This window comes from Scyliorhinus canicula, chromosome 10 (genome assembly GCF_902713615.1).
Source record: "Scyliorhinus canicula chromosome 10, sScyCan1.1, whole genome shotgun sequence".
Classification (NCBI taxonomy): Eukaryota; Metazoa; Chordata; class Chondrichthyes; order Carcharhiniformes; family Scyliorhinidae; genus Scyliorhinus; species Scyliorhinus canicula.
In genome coordinates, this window is record NC_052155.1 from 109,676,375 (window position 1) to 109,699,915 (window position 23,541).

General features: G+C 48.2%; 1 protein-coding gene across 1 annotated transcript in view; it reads left to right on the plus strand.

The window, feature by feature from the left end:
• The window catches only part of prex2 (phosphatidylinositol-3,4,5-trisphosphate-dependent Rac exchange factor 2), a 624,716-nt gene that overhangs the window by 535,060 nt on the left and 66,115 nt on the right, over positions 1-23,541 (plus strand). The window contains exons 29-30 of the mRNA XM_038808469.1: positions 9,823-9,886; positions 10,169-10,359. Of these exons, the coding sequence (XP_038664397.1) occupies positions 9,823-9,886; positions 10,169-10,359 (255 nt within the window). The remainder of the gene's footprint in view (positions 1-9,822; positions 9,887-10,168; positions 10,360-23,541) is intronic.

The following is a 23,541-nucleotide window of genomic DNA, read 5'->3' on the forward strand; positions in this document are numbered from 1 at the left end:
GATTGGATGTAGGACTGTTAGCGGAGCGGGAGGGGTGTGCGGGCGGGTGAGGGCAGCCATCCAGAACTGTTTGGAGATAAGTGATATGGGGGAAGTTTCATCAGCAGTGGTATGGGAAGCACTGGAGGCAGTGATTAGGGGGGGCCTAATTTCGATACAGGTTCAGAGGGAGAAGTTGGAGCGGACAGAGATGGATAGGCTGGTGAGGGAAATACTCCAGACGAATAGAAGGTATTCTGAAGTCCCTGAGGCGGGGTTGTCGAAGGAGCGGCAAAAGCTGCAGATGGAGTTTGGTCTGCTATTCACAGGAAAGGCGGTGCGGCAGTTGAGAAAGGCAAGGGGGGGGGGATATATGAGTATGGTGAGAAGGCCAGTAGGTTGTTAGCACACCAGCTATGGAAGAGGGAGGCGGCCAGGGAGATAGAAAGAGTGAAGGACCGAGGTCCTGGACCCAGCAGGGATGAATGGGATGTTTACGGAGTTTTACAGTCGGCTGTATGAGAACCCCCAGCTGGGATGGAGGGGATGAGGCAGTTTTTGGAATGGTTGGAGTTTCCGAAGGTGGAGGCAGGGTTAGTGGAGGGGTTGGGAGCCCCGATCGGGATTGTGGGATTCGTAGAGGGATTGAAGGCCATGCAGTTGGGCAAGGCCCCGATGGCTACCCAGTGGAATTCTACTAGACGTTCTCTGGGAAACTGGGACCGCTGCTGGTGAGGGCATTTCATGAGGCTAGAGAGCGAGGTGTCCTTCCCCCAACAATGTCGCTGTCTTCGATATCAGTGAAATTGAAGTGGGAGAAGGACCCAGATCAATGTGGATCATACAGACCAATCTCCCTACTGAATGTCGATGTCAAATTGTTGGCCAAACGTTTGGCCTCAAGGATAGAGGATTGTGTTCCGAAGGTGATAAGGAAAGACCAGACGGGGTTTGTTAAAGGCAGACAGCTAACAGCCAATGTTAGAAGGCTCCTAAATGTGATCATGATGCACTCAGAGGGGAGGGAGGGGGAAGAAGGCGGAGGTAGTGGTCGCTATGGACGCGGGAAAATGACTTCGACCTGGTGGAATGGAATTATCTGTGGGAGGTCCTGGGACGGTTTGGGTTTGGGCAGAGCTTTATTGACTGGGTTCGGTTGCTATGCCAGGCACCAATGGCGAGTGTGTGGACGAATCAGCCGAGTTCAGACTATTTTAAATTGCACCGAGGGACAAGGCAAGGATGTCCTCTCCCCCCACTGTTGTTTGCCTTGGCCATAGAGCCATTGGTGATGGTGCTGAATGGGCTAGTCCAGGGGGGCATGGAAAACAGGGTCTCATTATATGCAGACGACCTACTCCTATACATTTCTGACCCGTTAGGAGGGATGGGGGAGATTATGCTGATCATGGGGGCGATTATGCGGATCTTTAGGGGAATTTGGCCGGTTCTCGGGGTACAAATTGAATATGCGTAAAAGTGACGTTTTGTGATCCAGGCGAGGGGGCAGGAGAGGAGGCTGGGGGAGCTGCCGTTTAAAGTGGTGGGAGGGAGCTTCCATTATTTGGGAATTCAGGTAGCACGGGGATGGGAGCAGTTAGATAAGTTGAATTTGACCCAGCTAGTTGAGCAAATGAAAGAGGACTTTCAGAGGTGGGACATGCTCCTGCTGTCACTGGCAGGGAGGGTACAAACCGTAAAAATGACGGTCCTCCCGAGATTTCTGTTTTTTTTCCAGTGCCTTCATATTTTCGTACCAAAGGCCTTTTTTAAGCAGGTGAAGAAGGTGATCTGTGGTTTTGTGTGGGCGAATAAAGAAAGTGCTACTGGAGCGAAGCCGAGGAGGGTGGGGGGGGGAGGTGGCTGGCGCTGCCGAACTTTAGTATTTACTACTGGGCGGCAAATATAGCCATGATCAGGAAGTGGGTAGTGGGGGGGTGGGGTGGTGGTCGGTGTGGGAGCGAGTAGAGGCGGCATCATGAAAGGGCACAAGTTTGAGGGCATTGGTAACTGCTCCTCTGCCGTTCTCACCAGCCCAGTACTCTGTAGTGGCGGCCCTGAGAGTTAGAACATAGAACATACAGTGCAGAAGGAGGCCATTCAGCCCATCGAGTCTGCACCGACCCACTTAAGCCCTCACTTCCACCCCCCGTAACCCCTCCTAACCGTTTTGGACACTAAGGGCAATTTATCATGACCAATCCACCTAACCTGCACGTCTTTGGACTGTGGGAGGAAACCAGAGCACCTGGAGGAAACCCACGCAGACACGGGGAGAACGTGCAGACTCCTCACAGACAGTGACCCAGCAGGAAATCGAACCTGGGACCCTGGCGCTGTGAAGCCACAGTGCTATCCACTTGTTCTACCGCGCTGTTTGGGGGCAGTGACGGAAACATATGGGAGTGGAAGGAGCGTCAGTTCGGGCTCCAATTTGTGGTAATCGCCGGTTTGTCCCGGGTGGCTGGATGGGGGTTTTTGGATGTGGCAGAGAGCAGGAATTGAGAGACTGGGTAATCTATTTATTGATGGGAGCTAAAGGATTTGGAGTTTAAATTGTCGGGAGGGAATGGGTTCCGATATCTGCAGATAAGGTATTTTGTGCGAAGGCAGGTTGCGACCTTTCCGCTTCTACCACCACAGGGGATACCGGACAAGGTAGTATCTAAAATGGGGGTATGGGAGGGGAAACTACTACTTTCTCCACCACAGGGGTCGGGCATTATCTCCGAGTCGCCGCGGCCGCCAGAGAGAAGCGGAGGGGAAGGTTTTTGATATCTATAAAAAAACTCATGGGGCGGGATTCTCTGACCCCCCGCCAGGTCGGTGAATCGCCGGGGGCCGGCATGAATCCCGCCACCGCCGTCTCCCGAAGTCTCCGGCACCAGAGATTCGGCGGGTGGCGGGAATCGCGCCGCGCCTCTCGGTCCCCCCCCCACGGCCCCCCAGCGATTCTCCGGCCCGCGATGGGCCGAAGTCCTGCTGCTGTCATGCCGGTCCCGCCGGCGGGAATCAAACCACCTACCTTACCGGCGGGATCAGGCGGCGTGGGCGGGCTCCATGGTCCTGGGGGGGACGCGGGGTCATCTGGCCCCGGGGGTTGCCCCCACCGTGGCTTGGCCCGCGATCGGGGCCCACCGATCGGCGGGCGGGCCTGTGCCGTGAGGGCACTCTTTTCCATCCGCGTTAGCCATAGTCTTCACGATGGCGGATGCGGAAGTGACCCCCTCCCCTGCGCATGCGCGGGGATGATGTCAGCAGCCGCTGACGCCCTGGTGCATGCACAGACTTCCGCCGGCCGGCGAAGTCCCTTCGGCCCCGGCTGGCGAGGCGCCAAAGGCCTTTCCCGCCGGCCGGCGGGGCACCAACCACCCCGGCGCAGGCCTAGCCCCTCTAGGTTAGGACTTGGCCCCTAAAGGTGCAGAGAAATTCGCAACTTTGGGACGGCCCACGCCGGAGTGGTTCACGCCACTCCATCCCGCCGGGACTCCCCCATCCCGCCGGGTAGGGGAGAATCCCGGTCATGGAGTGAGAGGATGCTCAGATAGGTGAGCTAAAGTGTAAATGGGAAGATGAGCTAGGAGAGGAGGTAGAGGTGGGTCTGTGGGAGAGTCAACACGTCCTCATCATGTGCCAGACTCAGCCTGATACATTTCAAGATGGTTCACCGGGCACACATGGCGGTGGCCCAGATGAGCAAGTTTCTTGGGATAGAGGCCAAGTGCATGAGGTGTGCCGGAGGGCAAGCAAACTATGTCCATATGTTTTGGACATGCCCGAAGCTTAGGGGATACTGGCAGGGATTTGCGGATGTCATGTCCATGATACCAAAAACAAAGGTGACGCTGAGTCCAGAGGTGGCAATTTTCTGAGTGTCGGAAGATCCGGGAGTCCAGAGAGCGAGAGAGGCTGACATTTTGGCCTTTACCTCCTTCGTAGCCCGGAGAAAGATCTTATTAGCATGGAGGGACTCGAAGTCCCCAAAATCAGGGGTTTGGGTTAGTCACATGGCTGGTTTTCTCAAACTTGAGAAAATTAATTTCGCCCTGAGAGGATCAATGTTATCGTTCGGCCGGAGGTGGCAGCCGTTCATCGAATTCTTTGGAGAAATCTAAGCTGTCCGCAGATTCGATGAGGGCGGAGTGGGGGGGGGGGGGGGGGGCGCAGGGAGGTTAGGGGGTGGGGGGAGAGTTAGGCTATTTTATGCTTAGAGTAGGTGGGAACAAAGGAAGATGGGGGGGATGTGTTATGCATTGAACTGTGTGTACATTTGTTTTCGGATTGTTTATTGTTATAAAATCATAAATGCCTCACTAAAATGTTTTTAAAATAATAAATGCCCTAAGGAACAGACAAATCTGTAGAACTGTCAAGTTATTTAAATGGACAGCTCTTTAAAAAAATGAAATGAACTGCCTGTCTGTAACTGTGAGACTTAAAATAAATCTGTTCCAGTCGTTTCAATAGCTGTTTGTTGACATAACCCTCACTGCTAACATTACAGCACTGTTAGTGGTTGTCTGATTTCCATGACCTATCACATTATCATAGTTGGCAGGGGGGGATATAAATTCACAATTTCATTGACATCCCAAAGAAGCTATTAAAGGACGTGGAGCTGTGAATTTCAAGTGTTTGTATTGGTCTGAGATTAGGTGATTGGGGATTTAAATGTATTGAATGGCCTTACACGAATGGGACATTTTAATATAGGGAACTCAATAATCGATATTTAGAACTTTATTCCATCCCAGCATGACTCTTGAAGTCTGTTTAAGGTTGATCATAAGTGAAATATCTCATTTATGTGGGCGGCACGGTAGCACAGTGGGTAGCACTGTTGCTTCACAGCTCCAGGGTCCGATGTTCAATTCCCGGCTTGGGTCACTGTCTGTGTGGAGTCTGCACGTTCTCCTTGTGCCTGCGTGGGTTTCCTCTGGGTGCTCCGGTTTCCTCCCAAAAGTCCCGAAAGACGTGCTGTTAGGTGAATTGGATATTCTGAATTCTCCCTCTGTGTACCTGAACAGGCGCCGGAATGTGCCGACTGGGGGCTTTTCACAGTAACTTCATTGCAGTGTTAATGTAAGCCTACTTGTGACAATAAATATTATTACATTAACATAGAATTGGCATAGAATCGGTGATAGGGCAAAGGGTTGGTACTAAGTTGAAATGGGGCTGTAGGAAGCCATGGGGTATCATGAGTTGGTACTAAGTTGGCATAGGAGCTATAAAGTCACCCCCTCATTCTTTCTTCCGAACCCCTTAGCCTGCTTCTTTGCACAAATCTCTCTCTACAACGTGCAACCCATCCTCATTCAGCTGTGTCCAGGGATCCATCAACAAAGACATTGCGGGAGTCCTGGCTGAGATATTTGAATCATTGTTAGCCACCGGTGAGGTATCAGAAGATGGAGGGTAGCAAATGTTGTGCCCTTATTTAAGAACGGCTGCAAAGAAAAATCTTGGAATTATAGACCGGTAAGCTTAACATCTGTGGTGGGTAAGTTACTAGAGAGGATTCTGAGGGACAAGAAATACAGGCATTTGGAAAGAAAGGGTTTGATTAGGAGTAGTCAGCACTACTTTGTGCAAGGGAGACCATGCCTTACAAATTTGTTAGAGTTCTTTGATGAAGTGACCAGGAAGGTTGATATGGGCAGAGCGGTAGACGTAGTCTATGTGGACTTCAGTAAGGCATTTGATAAAGTTCCGTATGGTAGGCTACTCTGGAAGTTTAGATCACATGGAATCCAGGGAGAGCTGGCAAATTGGCTTGATGGTCGGAAAAAGAGGGTAATGGTGGAAGGATGCTTGTCAGACTGGAGGCCTGTGACTAGTAGTGTGCCTCAGGGGTCAGTGCTGGGCCCATTGCTGTTTGTTGTGTATATCAATGGTTTGAATGAGAATGTACAAGGCATGATCAGTAAGTTTGCAAATGACACTAAAATAGGTGGTATTGTAGACAGTGAGGAAGGTTATCAAAAATTGTAGCAGGATCTTGATCAGCTGGGGAGGTGGGCCGAGAAATGGCAAATGGCTTTCAGTACAGATAAGTGTGAGGTGTTGCATTTTGGAAAGTCAAATCAAGGTAGGACTTTCATGGTGACTGGTAGGACTTTGGGCGTATCGTTTAACAGAGGGACCTTGGAGTTCAGGTGCACGGTTCTCCAAAGATGAAGTCACAGGTAGATAGGGCAGTGAAGAAGGCTTTTGGCATGCTTGCCTTCATCAGTCAGGGCATTGTGTATAGAAGTTGGGAAGTTATGTTGCAATTGTACAGGGCGTTGGTGAGGCCGCAACTGGAGTATTGTGTTCAGTTTTGGTTGCCTTCCTATAGGAAAGATGTTACTAAACTGGAGAGAGTGCAGGAGAGATTTACAAGGATATTGCCAGGACTCAAGGGATTCAGTTATAGGGAGAGATTGGACAGGCTAGGACTTTTTCTATGGAGCGTAGGAGACTGAGGGGATCTTATAGAAGTGCATAAGATCATATGAGGCATGGATAGCATGAATGCACTCAGTCTTTTCCCCAGTGTTGGGGAATCGAGAACTAGAGGGCGTAGGTTTAAGTTAAAGAGGAAAGAAGTAATTGGAACCTGAGGAGCAACCTTTTTACACAGAGGGTGGTACATATATGGAATGAGCTGCCAGAGCAAGTGGTTGAGGCAGGGACATTAACAACATTTTGAAAGGCATTTGGATAGGTACATGTATAGAAAAATGTTTAGAGGGATAGGGGCCAAATGCAGGTAAATGGAGTTAACTTAGATGGGCTTTTTGGTTGGCATGGACCAGTTTGGGCTGACGGGCCTGTCTCCGTGCCGTAGATTCTATGATTCATTGCCAGCAACAGCCACTGCTAATAGCAGCTGCTGGCAAAGGAGAGAAAGGAGAGCTGTTGTTTGGCAGCTCCCATCGGGTGGGTCCTATATCACAGAGAAGGTAAGACTGGTTCTCCAACCAATGAGCAAGTTCGTCCCCCGGCGATCCCCGTTAACAACATTAAGTCCAGCCCGCTGACTGTATGACATTATCAATGATGTAGATGAGGGGAATGAGTGTAAAGATTTTTAAAAAGCTGCGGTCCAAGTCCTGATTCTTGTGGCACCTTATCAACTCAAAGCTGACAAGTTTATTTGGTCTTCATTTTTTGTACATTAATTCATGTTGATATTTTCCTCCAGAAAAGTCCCCCATTGTTATTGCATTATACTTGTTACAGGTTTTCTGAACACCAAATTTGATTGCTGTTAGGGGGCCTGATATGCACTGCTACCAGTGTTTCCTGCCATTTGACCCAAACCCTGCCTCTCCCTATATTAGTTAAAAGTTTTATCAACTGCCCTAATTATTTGATTTGCCAGAACATAGTCCCAGCACAGCTTTTGAGTAGTCTGTCTCCCTCTTTCCTCAAAACTGTGTTGGTGCCCCATGAATTGAAACTTCCTGATTTGTTTGCCCCATCAATTTACTTGTGGTTCAAGGAATTACCTAGAAATTATTACCTTCAATGTTGCCTTTTTAATTTGTTTCCCGACTCCTAGCAGAACCCCATTTCAAATTTTATCTATGTTGTCGATTCCAATGTGGACCACGAAAAATAGATCCTTCCCCAAGTTCTTCCACATCCGCAAGAAGACACTCTTAACTCTGGCACCAGGCAGGCACCACGATCCTCTGCACTGTCAGTTACAGCTGCAAAGAACATTGTCCAATCCCCTGACAGTAGCATCCCCTACAATCACTACTTTTCACTCCTTCTACTCAAATCATCTTCTGTACCAGTGCTGTGGTTATATTTCCCATTCTACCTTTGTTCTCATCCAATAGCAATTACCTCTGTTGGACAATGGTGAACGCCAAGGCCCCTCCACCACTGCACTGCAGTCCCTTGCTTATTCGCCACAGTCACATCATTCTTTCCCTGACTACTAATTAAATCTAATCCATTGCCTAACTTAATAGATGTGACTACCTCCAGAGTTAAAATTTCTGGGTAACTCTTGCCCCTGTTACATCACAACATCTCAATATCTAAATCTTGCACCCCAGTTCAACAACGCGAAAACTAAGTTTCTCAAGTTACAGGTGCTTACTGCAAAAATGGGATCACCAACTTTTCTCCACAAACCCCAACATGCTGCAGATGTGGTGCACCACCTACACCGTCATCTCTATCTCATCTTGTTTTATCTAACTAGTTATGTAATGAATTGAGGTGGTTTGTTTTTAGTGTTTTCAAAAACTAATAACTAGCTAGTTGAAGTTATTAATTTCATAAATTATTCCTTACAGGTTCCGAGTTTACACCACATCCTGCCAAAGAGAGTTAAAAAAATTATTATTCACCAACCTACTATCTTGTGACATCACCAGCTCCTGAATTAATTATAAAAATGATCTGTGGAGAGAAACATTTAAGGTTGATGATCTTTCATCAGAACTGGCTGAAAAATCTCAGGCTTTTGAAACCCAGTTATCATAATTCTTTATCTTTGATCCTTACTTCATCAAAGTCTGTATTTATTTGTAGGTAATTACCTCACACTCTATTTTAATCTTTCTTTAGTTTGTTACTTCCCCGGAGAGCTGTACTCAAATTAAATTCTCAAGTTACAACTAATCAGTTACTTGCAGCTCACAGTAATTTCTCCCTAATCAGGAATCATTTACAGCTGAAAATCTGCCTTAGCAGCTATTCATAAGTAATCAAGAAATCTTCAAATTCTATGTTACATTACATCCATAAGGGAATCTATGATCCAGTGCTCCCAGTGAAAATTGGCGGTTACATATACTACATCTAAAAATTATGCTGGCAATTTCCTGGAATGTACTCTCCTAGCAAGGTCTTTTCCACACTGGGTGTTATAGATTGCAGAATTGCCCAAAGAAGGTGCTCTCATTAACCATTGAGAAAGTTTATAAACTGTTGACTTACTGATTTTTGCTGGGTGTACTAAATACATAAGGAAATGGCTGGAGCTGAAGAAGTAGTTGGAGAATGACCAATCATAGAATTTGCAGTGCAGAAGGAGGCCATTCGGCCTATCGAGTCTGCACCAGCTCTTGGAAAGAGCATCCTACCCAAGCCCACACCTCCACCCTATCCCCATAACCCAGTAAGCCCACCCAACACCAAGGGCAATTTTGGACGCCAAGGGCAATTTAGCACGGCCAATCCACCTAACCTGCACATCTTTGGACTATGGGAGGAAATCAGAGCACCCGGAGGAAACCCATGAACACACGGGGAGAATGTGTAGACTCTGCACAGACAGCGACCCAAGCCAGGAATCAAACCTGGGACCCTGGAGATGTGAAGTAATTGTGCTAACCACTATGCTACCGTGCTGCCCCTATGTTACACAATTTAAGGGAAACCAGGTTTATTTTTTGTCAATTCATTCTTGGGATATGAGCAACACTAGCAAGGCCGGCACTTTATTGCTGATCACCAAGGACAGTCAAAATTAAACTTTGTTAGATCAATATGAACTTCCGACCTAAATACTGAAGCTGAAATGAGTTCTGTTGATAACTTTAAGGAGACCCAGAACTTGCCAAGAATAACATAATTGAATCTGGGATTCTGCTAATCAACCATTGGGTGGATTTCACTGATGCATCCTTACAAGTGTGGACTGTCCATTCTAACAGATGTTGAAGACACCATTCCTACAATTTGGGGCAGGATATGTGCTTACATTCTGGGGAAACAGCACTTCCACCCCACTTCACTTCTACCAGAAAAGCAGGACTTCTGGAATTATTTCTTCTGCATTTTTTATTTAGCTTGTTCTTGGAACTTTATCTAATGGCTATATTCTTTAAACAGGGCTTTCTATCTGGCAAAATCAAATTTGCCTCCGAATTCATCCAAAGCTGCTGCAATAGATAAGGTAATTAAGACAAACATGAATCTTTATATTTAAATTCATCTCAATTGCAGTTGTTCACTGAATGGATTCAAATTTGTAAAATTGTTTAATTTGTAAAAAAAAAAGTCCAATTTTTGTAAGAAAATAAATATCTTTAATTTCCTTGTAGAGTCCAGAAAATTATACACAGTTATGAACTGAACAATTTTTGTTCTACATCAGCATCCCTATCTCAACTTGTTGTCCCTTACCTACCTGAAGAAAAAGGTGTTGACTTTTGTGTTGTCTTCCTTCTGCCTGCAGTGTATGCGGCCCCTCAATGCAGTGGATGAACTTCACCGATTGCTGGAATCCTTTATCAGGTCAAAACGTACAGCACCCTGTGCTTATACAGCCTGTAGTGCCTCAGGAGTTGGTTTGTTGTCAGTCTCTTCTGAACTCTGCAATCGTTTGGGAGCCTGCCAGATCATGATGTGCAATAGTGGAGTTCACCGGTATGTCTTTGTCTATGCCTGTGTCTTTTAGATTCATATTATAAACTGTGTGGTTAAAGTCACCATTATCTGGCACATGAGATTTAAATGGACATTTCAAAAATAAATTACACTGAAATGTCTTTATTTGTACCCGCATTGTAAACCAGCATGGGAAGCTTGCTAGTGTAAATGTAGTGCACCTTGGGTCATCAGCCGTTAAACAGTGATTGTAGAATGATGGAATCTTGTTGAGTTGGGGAGGAATGCTAACCGTCGAACTTTTGCCACTGGCTTTCCTCTGCTGACTAAACCATTTCCATGATTTCCTACCAGAAGGGATGACAGTAATATAAGATATCCAACAAATGACTAGGCATATCATAATGGTGGTGGTGGTGGTGTGTTACAGATTACTCAGGGAGTCTGAATTGCTGTGGCAACATGCATTTTTACATGTAGGTTGTTGTCTGGGGCCATGGAAAGTGATGGTAGAGGTTCCAAATTTCTTTCCATCACAATGCTGACCAAGAATCTCTCCCACACTTACCACCTGCCATTGAGTGAGTGTTTGAAGGATTTGCAGGTTAATAATCAACATGTTTGGCTGCATTATGAATTCACCCTCTTTGTCCAACAAGACCTGGAGAGAGTTTCAAACCCAAGGCTTTTGGCTAAGAGGCAGCGATGTTACCCATTGTCCCAAAAAGACATCTTGTGAGCATATTATAACAGGATGCAAATTGTTAAATTATATCCTACAGCATATACAGATTTCAAGGCAGAGAATTTTTCATGATCTAAAGATTATTGAATTACCTACACATAACCATGAATTAAAAAGACTTAAATTTGTCAGTTGGAGTTTAAAAAATACTCTGCTGGACTGCTTTGATTGGTATAGGGGAGAAGAAAGCATTACCATCTGCTTGTACAGTTTCAACAGCGGTATTTGTTGGTATTTCCCCAAACCCTCTTGTGATGAATACTTGGCTCAGTTTCATAAACTACAATTATGGTAGTAGGGGGTTCTCTCTTCACAGTTTGATTAAACTTTTAAAGGATTAGTTGAATTTGATGTAGGGTCTGAATATAAGTATGTCTGTCTTTATAAGAGAACCACTTGAGATTTGAAAGTTTTGAATGGATTCTTGAATGGGAGTTTTTTTCCACTTGAGGCGTGCATTCCGTGTTATTGTGCACTACTCGGTCGGAGGGCACGTGCTAAAGTCAGAAGTGCACCGGCCAACAATCAAGATGCCAATTTAGCCCATTAAGGGGCCAATTAAATGTAATTTTGTATGGCCTGTCTGCTTTTACAGTAGATGGGCTGGCCGATTGACCTGGCAGCCTTTACATTTTAGCTTCAGACTTAATCCAGGGTGGGATGAACTGTCCGGGCTGAAATAACATTTAAAAAGGTGTGTGGGGCATTGAGGTTTGTGTTTGAATGTGCTGCCGAGAGACTCTTTTCACAGTTTTTCCATGGGTCAGCAGCTTCATAGTGGCCACCCCCCTGAGGGAGCATAATAGAAGCACCAGCCCGTACCATTCCTTTTCTCGGCACCTACCCTTTTACCGCTCTCCCGGCAGAGCTCAGTCTTTCAATCAGCATGTTTTCATGGTGGCCGTCTGCTAATTGGTCAGCCAACATAAAATGGTGCTCTGAGGCCTACCGCATCCAGGAACGTGTTTCACACCTGCTTCTGGGACCGCCAAGTGTGCATGCCCAATTAATGAAAAATATAGGCCTGAATGTAAGAGTAAGAAATGTATTAGATTAATAGAATTTTTTGAAATCTTCACATGGCCCCCGAGGCCTGCCCATGATAATTACTTCATTAGTCGCTATGGAGAGAGCAATGGGACAAGAGTTGGCACAGAGGTGTTAAGGGGGGGGTATGAAATAGCATGAGGGTGGGTGAGAAGCATTGAGTTCACATGGCGGAAGCATGGAGGAGGGTAGCTAGTTGCGTGATGGCCAGAGGGCCTAGCAGTATCTAGGAAATGGGGACAAAGTCCAAAAGAACTGAGGTGGGGCCTTCTAACCTGCTCACCTCACCGCCCGTCCCCATGGCTGGCTAGGATCTACTTCCGGAATCTGTGGGCTTAACCTGGTCAGAGCCCCATATCCTCAGAGTGAAAATTGGGTCTTAATAGGCCCTTTAAATGGAACTGGGTCTGCCGAGTCAGGACACTTCCCAACTCAAGGTACCTACCTCAGTAGCAGAAATGTTCTTCTATGGATGGGAGTGGCTACTCTTGTAGAACAGATGTTCTGAGTTCAGCTGTGGCTCAGTTATTGATATTCTTGTCTCTGAATAGCTCAAGGCTCATGCAGAGTTATGAGCACAAATATCTAGGGTGCCACTCCATTGCAGTATGTGAGAATGCAACTGTTGAAGGTGCCATCTATTAGATAAAACGTTAAGCCAAGCCTCAATTGCTCTCGTAAATGGATGTAAAAGATGCAAGGATGCATCAGTGAAATCTACACCAATGGTTGATTAGCAGAATTCCAGATTCAATTACGTTATTCTTGGCGAGTTCTGGGTCTCCTTAAAGTTATCAACAGAACTCATTTCAGCTTCAGCTTCAGTTGCACTATTTTGATGAAAAGTAAGAGAGGTATCCTGGGCATCCTTCCCGAATTCATCCCTCAATCAACATCACATCATTTATAGCAATATAGCGCATGATTCTCTGGCCTTGTTGTGCTCTCGCTCAAGCGAGACGATGCTGATGAATAGCGGGAGAGGTGGAAAACGGGAACCGCGCTGGGCGCCAAACCATTGGCAATGCAACCGGTCACTCTCGTCGGCAAAATTGGGGCATGGCGAGAAATCAATTATCACCACTTAAGCCCTATTTGTATACAATTAACAGGAGCCATCCCATATCCAACTGGCTTCCATGATTCAGCGGCATCCCCAGCAATTGCTCACATTGGCATCAATTAGGAATCCTTTTGAAAAACATGAACTGGCAGGAAGCTGAGGAAGTGAGCAGCCATCATTGCTCATAGGCAATGTGCACGGGAGCAGTGGGCATGCTGCCCCTGTGCTTGGGGGGTGGGGGCAACCGGAGGGGTGCAACCTTGGTTGGGGGCAGGCTGTCATGGGGGGCAGGGGGGGGGGAGGAAGACAGGCGCTGGTCCATCTTGCCAACCCCTGTACCATGTCATCCCATAGCAGGGGCAACCCTAGCCCATGCCTGCCTATCCCACCAATCATAACTCCCACTGACAACTCAACCACCGGACAGACTCAATTTGTAAACCATCACCCCCGCCGGACTTGATTTTTTTTACAGGGGGTGAATGTGGTGAATTATAAACACTAATAATCCACACTGTATTGTACAACATGTGTTGAGCTTGTATATTGTATTGGATCACGTGTAGTTGCGCGGCTCTACCCATACGGGGAGATGAGGAGCTTGTACTGGGCTCCACCCTTGACTCCGCCCATGGCTCCACCCATGGCTCCTCCCCTTAACCAGATGTATAAAGGTTGATGCTGAGAGCCTGCCTGCCAGTTCATCTGAAGTTCATCTCGTCACAGGCAGGCTCTGTTGTAAGACGATTAAAACCACTGTTCACTTCCAACCACGTGTCGTGTGAATTGATGGTCTCGTCACAAACTAACCACAGAATCAGGAACAAAGTGCAGGTCACCAGCTTCACGTTGTTTGAATCATGTTGTGGAACATGTTCGAATTGCATGCCAACGTGGGGTCCCAATGCAGCGTGGGGGGCTGATTCAGCTGAGCAGATGTCTTAATGAGATGCTGATTTATGTTCATTATGTTTGTGGCATTCGGAAACGTAGCCCGCCATTGATGGCTGAAGTGCACAATCACTTCCTCGTTTTACATCATGGTAAAACTGGTTTTGGGCCTTCTCGCGAGATTTAGCTCTTGGGCACTCCATGACGCCCACTGTACACAGGAGTGAAAATACCGGTTTATGTTTTTATACTTAACAACGTTGTCTTTTCCACCATACAGCTGTTCTTTGTTCTCTACAAAACACAGTATTCACTTACCATATATACTCGCGTATCCTTCGATCTCGCGTATCATGCGACCCCTAAATTTTCATCCCCAAAACATGATTTTATGGTATACCTCATGTATCATGCGAGTCACTTTTTTGGAAATTAATTTTGGAAACTAAAACTTCCAAATGGTATAATTGTGTGTGGTTTCTGCAGAGTGGATTCTGCTTTGAAAGCTGTTCGCGATTCGAACAGCTTTCCAGCTGGCTTTACTAGCGTCGTTCAGCCACTTGCCGTTTCCATTCATAAAAACATGAATGGAAACGTCAAGTGGCTGAACATCATCCCATCAGAATGCTACTCTTCAGATTTTGACCACAGCATTCTGATGGGAAGATGTTCAGCCACTTGACGTTTCCATTCATGTTTTTATGAATGGAAACGGCAAGTGGCTGAACGACACTAGTAAAGCCAGCTGGATGCTATGTGACTTATCTTGGCCAGCATTTCACACCCGCGATTTTTGTACCTCGCGTATCATGCGACCCCCGAAATCTAGGCTTCAAATTAGGTGCTCAAAAGTCGCATGTTACGCGAGTATATACGGTAGTTCTTTCCTCTTACCCAAGTCCCAGAACAGGATTTGTTATTTATGACTGACATTTTGATAAAGCTCAGAGCAATGGACTGCCAGACTCCTAATTGAAAACCTTGGATGAGCTTTCAGATTTAGCCCACTTTATTAACCTTAGGCATCCTGCCAGCACATTTCATTGACCACAAGTCAATGTGAACAACAACAGGAACAGCAACAGATTAAATGCAGCTACATTGCCTCTTCCATTTTAATTCAATTTTCCTCATGTGTCATGGTATTCCAGAAGAAGCATTTGTTGGCGATAGATGGAGTAGTTTAGTTATTAATCGGATTATATTATAATAGCCCCAGACTTCATTGGTAATATCTGCCTTCTATGGATTTTAACACTTTAAATATTATGCTATTTATTACATTGGTGAGTAGATTTAAAAGGCTATCAGTGGAACAAGTGTCACTAACTTTAAAATATTTTATTCAAGTTCACATTTGTTGGTCATCATTTTAAGCATAAAGACTGAAAGAGAAGAAAATCCTTAAACTAAGAAAAACTAGGGGAATAAGTTGGTTCTCATGGCACCGAGCTGACCATGTTGATCGTAGGCAGCCCACATCGCATTCTTCTAATGATAACAATGAATGCAGCATAAGCTGCTCAGGTGCTGCATTCTACCAGGAAGCAACCGAAAACACAAATGAATTTACCCTCATAATATTGTAGAAAATGATTGTAATTAAAAGACTGAATAAAATAAATACTGAATTCTCAATTTTGAAAGCAAAGCATCGGCACAGTGTTGGCTATTTTTAGTGCTGGTGCCGTTGTTTGCCATAGGAGCCACTTACTGCACCACCCTGCTTATGTCAGACAGCAGGAGATCGATCAAGCCTGTCATTGAGTTTGGAATGGTTAACAAGCGAGATATTTTGTAGTTATCTGGTTACAAGCAGCTCACTGTCACAATTATAGCTGTCCAGATTGGACATATGTTATCCTTTCACTATTTGCAAGCAAGAAAATGAACAATTCTGCTGAAAGAAGAAAGAGAGACTTAGATTTTATGTGGCACCTTTCATGACCACAGGACATTCCAAAGTACTTTACAGCTAGTCACAAACCTTTTGAAGTGTAGTAACTTTTGTAATGTAGGAAATGTGGGAACCAGTTTGCATATAACAAACTCCCTGCTAATTGAGGACTAAGCTTTGACCAGGGCACTGTTAATAATTCCCTTGTTGTTCAAAATAGCAGCATGTTGTGATGAATGTAGGAATTTTTTTATATATATTGCATTGTGTGTCTTTTGCAGTCATGTTATTACAAGTATTTAGGTTACTTAGGTCCAGATTATATATCTGAAAGCTGTGATTAAGGGGGTAACAGCGAGGTAGGTTGTAATGTCCCTCATGGGAGGGTTGGGTCTGGTTTTAAGTTTTGTTTTCAGCACTGCCCTGTGTCAGTTTTTCGTATCATTTTTGAGAGTCCTGTTCTGGTTTCTGAGGAAAAGTGTGTTTCTCAGACTGACGTCTGAAAGCTTCTCTCCCAAGGACTTTGTGAATAAATGTGTAAACCACTGGGTGTTAACTTTATTAATAAGTGGCAGATAACCTGTGTCTGGATTTTGCTTAATTGAAGGTTTAGAAGTAGATGGTAAAGTAAGCTCCAAGACCTTTCTTCGGTTTTTGAAAATAATTGTTTAACTGTTAATTGAAAAGCTAATTTTTCTTTGGATGTTAATAGGGTTAATCCTGTGTTGGAATAGGTTTGCTTCAATATAAAAGATCCCTTCTGGGTGCTGGCCTAGGAAGGGCTATAGTTGATCGGCAGGGGGGGTGGGGGGAGCGGCGTTCCCCCGACCAGGGCTGGTCACATGAAATGTGATTGGGTTGAATGGGTCGGTCAAGAGGGCCCGTGGGTTCGCGCATCTGAAAAACTTGAAGGCGGATGTGGCAATCACACAGGAGACACACCTGAGGGCGATGGATCAGTCGAGGCTGAGGAAGGGGTGGGTTGGGCAGATATTCCATTCGGGGCTAGATTCTAAAACAAGGGGAGTGGCGATTCTGATTAATAAGCGGGTGTTATTTGAAGTGGGAAGCATAGTGGCAGACTTGGGAGGCAGATACATTATGGTGAGCGAGAAGTTGATGGGGATGCCAGTGGTACTGATGAACATTTATGCACCGAACTGGGGCGTTGCAGAGTTTATGAGGCGGGTATTGGGGAAGATCTCTGCTCTGTACTTGCATCGGCTGATTATTGGGGGAGGACTTCAATATGTTTATAGATCCAAGGCTGGATCAGTTGAGGTCGAGGACAGGGAGGGTGCCAGTGGCTGCGAAGGAACTAAAGGGGTTTATGGAACAGATGGGAGGGGTGGATCCGTGGAGGTTTGGGTGGCCGAGAACGAAGGAGTTTTCTTTTTTCTCCCATGTACACAAAGTGTACTCCTGGATTGATTTTTTCGTCATGGATAAGACGTTGCTGACGGGGGTGGTGGATGCCGAGTACTCGGCGATAGTAGTGTCGGATCATGGGTGGATTTGCGGGTGAGCAAGCAGGGAGGCCAGCGCCCGCACTGGAGGTTAGGTATAGGACTATTAGCGGAAGAGGAGGTGTGTACGCGGGTGAGGGAGACCATTCGGAGATATGTGGAGATAAACGATACGGGGGAGGTTTCGGCAGCTACGCCCTGGGAGGCATTGAAGGCAGTCGTGAGAGGGGAGTTTATCTCAATACGGGCATACAGAGAGAAGGTAGAGCAGGCTGAGATGGATAGACTAGTGAAGGAGAATCTCCAGGTAGACAGGAGGTACTCGGAGGATCCTGAGGCGGGGTTGTTGAAGGAACGGCAGAAGCTGCAGATGGAGTTTGGGTTGCTATCTGCAGAGAAGGCAGTGGGCCAGTTGGAAAAGACGAGAGGGGCGGTGTATGAATATGGGGAGAAGGCTAGTAGAATGCTGGAACACCAGCTAAGGAAATGGGAGGCGGCGAGGGAGATAGGGAAAGTGAAGGATAAAGGAGGGGGAACACGATCTTTGACCCGGTGGGGATGAATGGGGTGTTTAGGGACTTTTATATTAGGCTGTACGAGTCGGAACCTCCAGCCGGGGTGGAGGGAATGAGGCAGTTTTTGGAGGGACTGGAGTTTCCGAGGGTGTAAGAAGAGCTGGTGGAGGGCCTCGGAGCCCCGATTGGGCTGTTGAAGTGGTGGAAGGGCTGGAGGCTATGTAGTCGGGCAAGGCCCTGGGACCGGATGGGTGCACGGTGGAGTTTTATATAAGGTTTTCAGGAGTGCTGGTAACGGCGTTCAATGAGGTTAGGGAATGATGGGTACTCCCCCTAATGATGTCACGGGCCTTGATCTCTCTCATCTTGAAGCGGGATAAGGACCCGGATGGCCAAGTTCTTGGCCTCGAGAATAGAGGATTGTGTGCCCAGGGTGATAGGGGAGGACCAGTCTAGGTTTGTGAAAGGGAGGCAGTTAATGGCTCACATCAGAAGGCTGCTAAACGGGATTGTGATGCCGTCCGAGGAAAAGGAGGTGGTGGTCACCATGGATGCGGAGAAGGCCTTTGATCGGGTGGCGTGGGAGCACCTGTGGGAGGTCCTGGGTGGTTTGGGTGTGGGCAGGGATTTGTGGGCGGGGTCCTGTTGCTGTACCAGGCACCGATGGCGAGCGTGTGGACAAACTGAGTGAGCTCGGATTATTTTAGGCTGCACCGGGGGCCGAGGCAGGGATGTGCACTCTCCCCACTGCTGTTTGCCTTAGCTATAGAGCCAGTGGCGATGGCGCTGAGAGCGTCAATGGACTGGCAGGGGATAGATATGGGGGAGTGGAGCACAGGGTCCTGTTACATGCACACAACCTACTTTTGTATATTTCTGACCCGCTAGGGGAGATTGGAGAGATTATGGGAATCCTCGGTGAATTTGGCCGGTTTTCAGGCTACAAATTAAATATGGGCAAAAGCGAGGTCTTTGCGATCCAGGCGTGGGTGCAGGAGAGGCGATTCGGGAGGTTGCCGTTCAAGGTGGTGGGGGGGGGGCGGAGTTTTTGGTTTTTGGGAATCCAGGTGGAGTGGGAGCAGCTACACAAGCTGAACTTGGCTCGATTAGTGGGGCAGATGAAGGAGGACTTTAGAAGGTGAGATATGCTCCCATTGTCACTAGCGGGGAGGGTGCAGGCGGTAAAGATGACGGTTCTCCCGAGGCTTTTGTTTGTATTTCAGTGCCTGCCTATTTTTATCCCAAAGGGTGTTTTTAAGAGGGTGAACATGGTGATCTCTGGGTCGTATGGACGGGTAAACCCCGCGGGTAAAGAAGCCGCTGTTGGAGCGGGGTCGAGGAGGGGCGGGGCTGGCCCTACCGAATTTCAGGAATTACCATTGGCGGCGAACATAGCAATGATCAGGAAGTGGGTAGTGGGGGAGTGGTCGATGTGGGAGCGGGTGGAGGCGACATCATGTAGGGGCACAAATTTAAGGGTACTGGTAATGGCACCTCTGCCATTCTCGCCGGCTCAGCACTCCACAAGCCCGGTGGTAATGGCGCCTTTGAGGGTGTGGGGGCAGTGGCGGAAGCACATTGGAGTGGAGGGAGCATTGGTATGGGCTCTAATTTGTAGAAATCACCAGTTTGCATCTGGGGGGCTGGTTGGGGTGCTTCGGAGGTGGGAGCGAGCTGGGATCGAGCGGTTAGGGGACCTGTTTATCAACAGCAGCTTTCCGTGCTTGGAGGAGGAGTTTAAGCTGCCAGGTGGGAATGGATTCCTGCGACCTGCAGGTGAGGGACTTTGCACGGAAGCAGGTTTCGACCTTTCCGCTCCTACCGTCCCAGGGGACACAGGACAAGGTAGTGTTGAAAATGAGAGGGGGGGGTGGAGGTCTCGGAAATTTATAAAAAGCTCATGGAATGGGAGGGAACCCCGATAGGGGAGGGAAAGCGTAAATGGGAGGAAGAGTTGGGCAAGGAATTAGAGGCAGATTGTGAGAGGATGCCTTGAGTAGGGTTAATGCGTCCTCGTCTTGTGCCAGGCTTAGCCTGAAACAATTCAAGGTGGTTCACAGCGTGCACATGACTATTGCCTGGATAAGTAGGTTCTTTGAAGTGGTGGCGGACAGGTGCGGACGGTGTGTGCGGGGGCTCGCGAATCATGTCCATATGTTCTGGGCATGTCCGATGCTTAAGGGATTCTGGCAAGGATTAGTCGATGTCATGTCCATGGTATTAAAGGTACGGAGGGTTCCGAGTCCAGAGATGGTGATTTTTGATACCTCCGCCACCGCTGATCAGCCCAGCAACTCCCAACATCTTCCGCAGCTCGCCTCCATCACCCTCGACCTTTCTCGGCCCCGCAACCTCGCAACCGCTACGACGACTGTAAAGATCAACGGGCACGAGACAACGTGCCTCTTTGACTCCGGGAGCACAAAGAGTTTCATCCACCCTGCTACGGTAAGGTGCTGCTCCCTCCCGGTCCTCCCCATCACCCAGAAAATCTCCCTGGCCTCCGGATCCCATTCCGTGCAAATCCGGGGGCACTGCGTCACGACCCTCTCCGTCCAGGGCATAGAGTACAGCAACTTCAGGCTTTACGTCCTCCCCTATCTCTGCGCTAGGTCTCGATTTTAAGTGCCACCTCCAAACCCTTACTCTAAAATTCGGCGGACCCCTGGCCCCCCTCACCATCTGTGGCCTCACGACCCTGAAGGTCGATCCGCCCTCACTCTTCGCGAACCTCACCCCGGACTGTTAGCCCGTCGCCATGAGGAGCAGACGGTACAGTGCCCAGGACAGGACCTACATCAGGTCGGAAGTCCAACGGCTACTGTGGGAGGGGTTCACTGAGGCCGGTAACAGCCTCTGGAGAGCTCAAGTGGTGGTAGTTAAGACTGGGGAGAAACACAGGATGGTCATCGACTACAATCAGACCATCAACCGGTACACGCAGCTCGACGCGTACCCCTCCCACGCATATCTGACACCGTCAATCAGATTGCGCAGTATCGAGTCTTCTCCACAGTAGACTTGAAGTCCGCCTACCACCAGCTCCCCATCCACCTGGAGGACCGCCAATACACTGCATTCGAAGCAGATGGCTGCCTCTATCACTTCCTTAGAGCTCCTTTTGGCATCACCAATGGGGTCTCGGTCTTCCAGCGAGAGATGGACCAAATGGTTGATCAGTATGGGCTGCGGGCCACGTTCCCGTAACCTAGATAATGTCACCATCTGCGGCCACAATCAGCAGCACCACAACTCAAACCTCCAAAAATTCCTCCATACCGCCAAACTCCTTAACCTCACCTATAATAAGGAGAAATGCGTTTCCCGCACCAACTGCTTCGGCATCCTTGGCTACATTGTGGAAAATGGAGTCCTTGGGCCCGAACCCGACAGCATGCGCCCCATCCTGGAACTCCCCCTCCCCCACTGCCCCAAGGCCCTGAAACGATGCCTGGGGTTTTTCTCATATTACGTCCAGTGGATCCCTAATTATGCGGACAAGGCCCGCCCACTCATCAAGTCCACAGTTTTTCCCCTGACGGTTGAGGCCCGCCGGGCCTTCAACCACATCAAGGCAGACATCGCGAAGGCCACGATGCACGCGGTCGACGAGTCCCTCCCCTTTCAGTTGGAGAGCGATGCATCGGACATGGCTCTGGCCGCCACCCTCAACAGGTGGGCAGACCTGTGGCTTTCTTTTCTTTCCCGCACCCATCATGCCTCCAAAATTCGGCACTCCTCTATCGAAAAGGAGGCTGTGCGACATTGGCAGCATTACCTGGCCGGCAGGAGACTCACTCTCCTCACTGACCAACAGTCGGTTGCCTTCATGATCAAGAATGACAAGATCTTGAGGTGGAGGATCGAGCTCTCCATCTATAACTATGATAGCTTGTATCGCCCCGGGAAGCTCAATGAGCCCCCAGATGCCCTATCACGCGGCACATGTGGCAGCTCACAGGTGGGCCGATTCTGAGCTCTCCACAATGACCTCTGCCACCCAGGGGGTCACCAGGTTCTTCCATTTTATCCAGGCCCACAACCTGCCCTGCTCCATCGAGGAGGTCAGGACCGTGACCAGGGACTGCCCAGTCTGCGCAGAGCGCAATCCGCACTTCTAACGGCCAGGTAGAGCGCACCTGCTGAAGGCCTCTCACCCCTTTGAACGCCTCAGCATCGACTTCAAAGGGCCCCGCCCCTCCACCACCGCAACTTGTACTTTCTCAATGTAATTGATGAGTACTCCCGCTTCCTATTCGCCATCCCATGCCCCGACATGACGTCTGCCACGGTCATCAAGGCCCTGCACAGCATCTTCACCCTGTTCGGTTTCCCCACCTACATCCATAGCGATCGGGGATCCTCTTTCATGAACGACGAGCTGCGTTAGTTCCTGCTCAGCAAGGGCATCGCCTTGAGCAGGACGACCAGCTACAACCCCCGGGGAAACGGACAGGTGGAGAGGGAGAACGTGACGGTATGCTGGAAGGCCCCCCTGCGGCGGAGAGTCAAGGCCCCCGACAGACTCAATCTGTAACATTGTTTTCACCCCCGCTGGACTTTTTTTTATAAACAGGGGGTGAATGTGGTAAACACTACTGGTAACACACTACGTGTATTACGGCACTGCCACTGTACTACAGGTAACACGGTAAATCCCAGCCTGCTGGCTCCTCCCAGCATGCGACGTATAAAAGTGTACGCTCTCCTGAGCTGCTTCCATTCTGGTTCCAGCTGCAGGAGGCTCAACATCTTGTGCAATAAAGCCTCAATAGTTTCACCATTTTCGTCTCGTGGTCATTGATGGTATATCAGCATGGCAATCTTACAACGGGACAGAGGATATAGTTTACGGGTAGCTGGGGAATAGAGCAGAGGGAGTAGGGGGCATTGTTCTGTAGGTTGTTTTTTCATTCTTTGCATGTGTCAGTCCGCATGGGTATTTAAGAGATGTTAACTTGTTAAACTGTGAAAATTACAAATGCATCAATAAAATATTTTCTTAAAAAAAAATGAAGTAAAGAGGGAGGGTGTTTTGTATCTGGGAATACATTCCTGCTGGTTCTGTGTTACGTGATGTGTCGTGACATCAGCAGTGTTTTGCACAGGCTTTGAGCAGACGGTACAGTGCCCAGGACAGGACCTTCATCAGGTCGGAAGTCCAACGGCTACTGTGGGAGGGGTTCACTGAGGCCGGTAACAGCCTCTGGAGAGCTCAAGTGGTGGTAGTTAAGACTGGGGAGAAACACAGGATGGTCATCGACTACAATCAGACCATCAACCGGTACACGCAGCTCGACGCGTACCCCTCCCACGCATATCTGACACCGTCAATCAGATTGCGCAGTATCGAGTCTTCTCCACAGTAGACTTGAAGTCCGCCTACCACCAGCTCCCCATCCACCTGGAGGACCGCCAATACACTGCATTCGAAGCAGATGGCTGCCTCTATCACTTCCTTAGAGCTCCTTTTGGCATCACCAATGGGGTCTCGGTCTTCCAGCGAGAGATGGACCAAATGGTTGATCAGTATGGGCTGCGGGCCACGTTCCCGTAACCTAGATAATGTCACCATCTGCGGCCACAATCAGCAGCAC